Source organism: Emiliania huxleyi (genome assembly GCF_000372725.1).
Source record: "Emiliania huxleyi CCMP1516 unplaced genomic scaffold EMIHUscaffold_8, whole genome shotgun sequence".
NCBI classification, from domain to species: domain Eukaryota; phylum Haptophyta; order Isochrysidales; family Noelaerhabdaceae; genus Emiliania; species Emiliania huxleyi.
The window spans coordinates 1,399,733-1,404,954 of NW_005196021.1; the positions used below are offsets into that span (position 1 = coordinate 1,399,733).

The 5,222-nt window shown below is 64.3% G+C and overlaps 1 protein-coding gene across 1 annotated transcript; it reads right to left on the reverse strand.

The window, feature by feature from the left end:
* Positions 1-914: 914 nt before the first annotated feature.
* Positions 915-2,721, reverse strand: EMIHUDRAFT_433093 (hypothetical protein). Its single transcript, XM_005759723.1, has 6 exons — positions 2,704-2,721; positions 2,445-2,501; positions 1,984-2,126; positions 1,678-1,787; positions 1,484-1,566; positions 915-1,347 (listed from the first exon to the last, which is right to left on the reverse strand). The coding sequence occupies exons 2-6, from the start codon at positions 2,494-2,496 to the stop codon at positions 1,220-1,222; spliced, it is 516 nt and encodes a 171-aa protein (XP_005759780.1). The 5' UTR covers positions 2,497-2,501; positions 2,704-2,721; the 3' UTR covers positions 915-1,219.
* Positions 2,722-5,222: the final 2,501 nt, after the last annotated feature.

Here is a 5,222-nt window from a genome sequence, read left to right on the forward strand (position 1 = left end):
TGCAGCGACGACGCTGCTGGGGGTGTTGCGCCTGCAAAAGTACCTGTGTCGGCAGTGGCAATGACTCCCGGCACTTGATGTCCCCAACTGTCCACAGAGAGTATACTGGTGGTGCTCAGGTTGGCCTACATGAACAGGGTGCAACTGAGGCTGCAACTGCGTGATGATACAGCTTCTGCAACTGCTGCCCCAAGTCTTGTTGATGGTAGGCGAATGCCTCCTCCCAAGTTGGACAAGCTGGTAGAGTCGGTGCGCAGTACACGCGCGGACCGAGCGACCGTACTGGGCTGGGTTTTTAGGCGCATTGTGGGGTTGGCACTCCCATCGACCCTCATGACCTCCTGCGGTCTCTGAGATGGACACCAGTGGGTGTGGGACCACAGCCAGGATACACTCGAAGGCTGGGTAAGCAGTAGAGGTCGATACTCGACGCGTCCCACATGGTCTGTGTCGCTGTCGGCACGCTGTCAACAGGACGTCGAGGGACACCGGTGGCAGTGCCACCCAGGAGTGGTCGGGCGGTCTCCCGTCATGAGAGAGCCACCATGTGATCCGTATGATGATTCCTGACAACCGCCTCAGTCAACTTTTGTCACAGTTCCCGCTATGAGAGGAGCTGCGGGTCAGTTCGACAGCTGGAGCTGTGTCGCCGGCGTGCGGCGGCCTGCCTCCGGAGGTGCCTCTGAGGTGGACATTTTTTGGTCACCGTGAGAGAACGCGTTCGAATTTTCACTCCGGAACTTCAACTCTGCACGCGCACCGGCTAGGGCTACAATAGTGCCAGTGAGGCGGAGGCGCGAGTCGGAAGGCGCGACCGTCAAGTGTTCCCTTCGTTTTCCTACAATCGCTGTGAACCCAGCCACGTACAGATTCTACAGTCTCGGTACAGACCGCGATTCCGTGTGGGGGGTGTTCTATCGTGTATCGATCGAAACGAAAAGATTGAAAGGGCAATGGCGTACGCCATGGAATGGAACTTGGAAGCAGGGGGATGACGACAAGGCCACGCGCCCGCCACGCTGTACGCCCGCGGCGAGGACCCCGCCCGCCCAACGAGCGAACAGCCGCGCCCCTCCCTCGCAATACGGGGGCGGGGCGCGGGACACCCGCGTTGGGCGGTAGACTATCAGCGGGCTAGTGAGAGAATCCCCGGCGCGGCGGCGGGCGCGCGAGAGTCATGCTCGTAACCCCAAACCCCCTTTCCACCCGCTGCGGCGCCTTACTGCGGCGGGCGCGGCGCGCCGCCGCCGCGGCCAAAGCCGCGGTAGCCTCCCTCGCGATCTCCGCCGGGCGGTCCGCGGCGGTACCCGCCCTCGCGGTCGCCACGCGGCGGGCCATCGCGGTCGCCTGTCGTGAGGTGAGGAGACAGGCGAGGGTCGGAAACGGACCGGGCGAAGGTAACGGGGAGGGCACGGTAAAGGTTCTGGGGCAGTTCGAAAGTGAGGAAAAGGAGAGTGGCTCTGCTCGCTCGGCTGTCTCTCGCCTCCCGGCCGGCCCTCCGGCGCCGCGGGCTTGGTCGACTTCTTGAGGGTGTTGGGAACGACGTCCTCGGGGATGTGGAGGTATCTGTGTGGGGGAAGGGGACGGAGAGGGGGGGTTTAGGGGGAGGGGGGGTCGGGAGGGGGAGAGAGGGGGGGGGGGGGGCGGAGGCAGTTTGCGGGGCGGAGGCGCGCTCACTCGCGCAGGTACTCGATGCCCTCATCCTTGAGGAACCAGTAGTAGTGCTTCCAGGCGAAGCGCTCGGTGACGAGCTCCTTCGAGGTGAGCGACTGCATCAGCTTGATCACCTGCAGAAGAAGCACGCGCCGCGTCTAGAGCGGAGAGGGTCTGACGAGCTGCATCCGCACCCGCACAGCGCGGGATCAGCTAGAGGGAGGGGGCTGGTGTGCTGCGTCTGTCCCGTATGTGCTCGGCTCACGCGGCTGCGCGCGATCCGCCCCGCATCTCCCCCGCATCTCCGCCGCATCTCCGCCCATCTCGCGCCTCGAGGTTGCGCACGCGCTGCGGCGACGTCTTGACCGCGCCGTCCTCGCAAAACGAGGTCGAGACGCCCATGATGTCGGGGTGGAGCATGAGGGCGTTGCGGTCGGTGTGGCCGGTCGTCTTCTCGGCGACGATGACGCCCTCTGCGGAGGGTCGGGGCGGCGGTGGTTGGGAGGGGGTGGAGGGGGGCGGAGGGTGGGGGGGGAGGGCTCGAGGGCCGGCGGGCGAGGGGCGGGGCCAGCGCAGAGGTGGGCGCTTGGGTGGGCGGAGGAGGGGGAGATGGACAGCAGCTGGTGCTGTGCAATGCTCAGAGATCTCGGTCGACACGTGGAGGGGGTGCGACCCCCCTCCCTTACGGAAAGAACGCAGCGAGTATGATGGATCTTCATCGCAAGCCGCGGTGGTTTGGTGGGTGCGGCGGCGGCGGCGGGCGGTTGAGTTTCCAAGGGGACGGCGCGCACCCTTGAAGAGGTAGGAGAGGATGGCGAGGCGGTTCTTCTTGGTGATGAGCATGACTCCTGCGACCAGCGGCGACGAGGGAGTAGGGTAGGCGCTGAGGCCACGCGCACAAAGAGCACGAGGGGTGAGAAGGCGGGCTCGGCGGTGGACGGACGGGCGACAACTCAACGGGCTGGGCGGTGGAGAGCGCGTGGGTTGAAGGAGGAGGGGTCGGGAACGGCGAGGCCGTCGTCTGGGGGCGGCGAGGGCGGTGCTGTGCGCCTGCGAGCTGGCAGCGCGGAGCCACGGGTGCTCGCGGAGTTCTTTTCGCTGGTAAAATTCTTTTTGGGGTTCTGCCTTGGGCTTTCGCAGGTTTGCCTCTCGCACCCCCCTGTTTTCCTTTCCTTTTTTCTCTACAACACCCTCTCTTTTCTCTCTATTTTCCCGGGAAAACTGTGGCGCGTGCCCAGGTGGAACAGGGCGGGCTGGCGGCTGCGGCGGGCGCAAAACTATTCACAGCTAATGAAACTATAAAAACTCGCGGCTTCACCAAAGTTTGAGGTGGCTTCGTCCTCAGCACCATCAAGACAGCTCTATTCACACCCTTTTTGGTTTGAAGCCACTCGGGGATGCCCGTTTACACAGGACCCTCGAGTGGCTGGGGCCCTCTGACCTGAGCCGGAGCCAGCTGAGCACTGAGCAGCACGCAGCAGAGAAGCTGCATGAATGAGCAACTGAGTGGCACGTTCTCATGTCCGGCGCGCGCGCATCGGTGTCACCGACCCAACGGTGTTCACTCGGTGTGGCTCCCGCGCGGCCAGGCGGTACGGCTTCGCGCTTTGAGCGCGCGCTCCCACCTCCCCGGCTGGCACGAACCGCGAGCTCCCACGGGCATCCACGGCACGTGAACCGTCGGCGCCTTCTTTGTGGTGATGAGCGGAGCGCCGTCGCCGTCGCAGGGCGCTGTATTCGTACACGAAATCCAGCCGGCGGAGCGCGCGTGAAGCCATCTGACCGGCCGGCACGTAATTTCTGGGCGCACGCGGCTCGCATTGCCCACTCGAGCCTGGTAGTTGCGGGCGATGGTCTCTTTGAGCTCGCGTGCCGAGTCGCCAAGCTTGAGCTGGTGAACGACGAGGCCATGCGCCGCGTTGAAGCGGTTGGGCATGGGCCAGATGTAATACTCGACGTTCCAAAGCAAACTCACCGTGTAAAGCTGCACGCCCGTGAACGCCCGCGCTCCAAGCCACCCGATTATAGCGTCGCACGGGTCGGGAGGCTCGCGGTAAGGACCGTGCCGCCGCCCCAAGCTCTCAAGACGTTGCCGGGGAGGCGCCGCCAGCCTGTCCACTCCGTTCGCATCGCCCACGGAGGTGCGGCCCTTGACGTATTCAATCAGGCGCGTGGCTGCTGATCGCGAGTAGAAGTAGAGCCCGCCCTGCGCCATGGCGAACGAATGTTTGCGTTTTTCCGCCTCGCTCCGCCGGAGGATACGCGGGTCGCGCTCCGGCCATGCACTCACCTTCCCCGGCGAGTCGTAGCTAAAACCGATGCAGTTGATCGTCTGGTTTGTATCAAGCCGTTCCCAGTGCTCGAAGAGCCCGCCCCACACGGCGGCGTCCGCAGGGAGAGCGGCCTCTATGGCGGCCAGGAACCGCGAGAGCCGCGGCGGGTTGATCCAGGTATCCGAGTCCATCTGACCGATGAAGTGAGAGCGCGGGAACGCCACCAGTGCGTGCTCGAACCATCGCAAAATCTTGCTCGTGCACTGCAGGTGCGGCCACGGCAGATACGGCGGGCGGGAGAGCACCACGACCCCTTCCATCTCCCGCTCTTCTTCTCCACTCACCTCGTCCTCGAATACGACTAGCCGCAGGGTCAACGTCCGACTGGGGTGTGCCCTGAATAGCTGCAGCATCAGCGTATTGAGCTGAGACGAGACGCTGACAGTGGTAATACCAAACACTGAGCCTGAGGCAGGGCGTGCGGGCGGAGGAGCTGGAGGCGTCGGAGATTGCGTCGCATCGTGGTCGAGACGATCGAGGCTAGTCGCAATTTGAGCCAGGCGGCTTCGAACGTCAGAGGAGTTGGCGAATGTGGCAGCCAAGAGCCCGAGACTGGCCCGTGCGCTAGCCACGGCCTGATGGCGGAGAGCGACGCGATCGACGTCCATAGTCAAACTTTGCCGGCAGTTTGTCGAGGACAATATCACGCCCGCAGGGCATACACCCCCTCTCCCCTTTCTCCCATTAAAAAGTACGTACATGAGAAAGCGGCGCGGCGGCGCGAGAGAGGGAGAAGGAGAGAGCCGTGCAAAAGTCAGGCTCAGCCATCGCTCGGACGTTGACCGCACCGCTTACCCTCCGCCTCACTTACGCGACGCGCGGCACGAGCCAGGGTGGCAGGTGCTGGCCTCTTCGTTTCTCGCGTGTGTGTCCCAATGCACGCGTTCCTCCGCGCCCAAAACTCAAAACATAAACCCCGCCCTCGCACGAATGCCCTGCCCGCAACGCGTAAGGTAACACACACACTAAGATTAACGGCAGTTGGCACAGGTGCCTCGGCTCTGCTCTCGTAAGTGGCACGCGCGTTCCCCGGCCCTCGAACTGGACCCGCGTGCCGCTGCTCGGCCTGCCTCCCGCGGGGGACTTCCCTCGCTTGCCAGCCCTGGATCCCGGCCATTCGGCCCAATCCCTGGGTTTTCCCTCTTCAGCACCCCGTTTTTCCCCTTGGGGGCCCCCCGGGGGGGGCGGGCCACCTTCCGGGGCCGGCATGAAGGGAGCTCAACAGCCAGCTCTTTG

Bases quoted from the DNA above. Each gene is read 5' to 3' on its own strand.
- EMIHUDRAFT_433093 (XM_005759723.1), bottom strand. From the start codon at position 2,496: ATGCTCATCACCAAGAAGAACCGCCTCGCCATCCTCTCCTACCTCTTC. The intron at 1,788-1,983 runs GCGCGAGATGGG...CTTCTTCTGCAG, and splicing joins AGCGCGTGCGCAACCTCGAG to GTGATCAAGCTGATGCAGTC. The intron at 1,348-1,483 runs GCGAGAGACAGC...ACCTCACGACAG, and splicing joins GCCGGAGGGCCGGCCGGGAG to GCGACCGCGATGGCCCGCCG.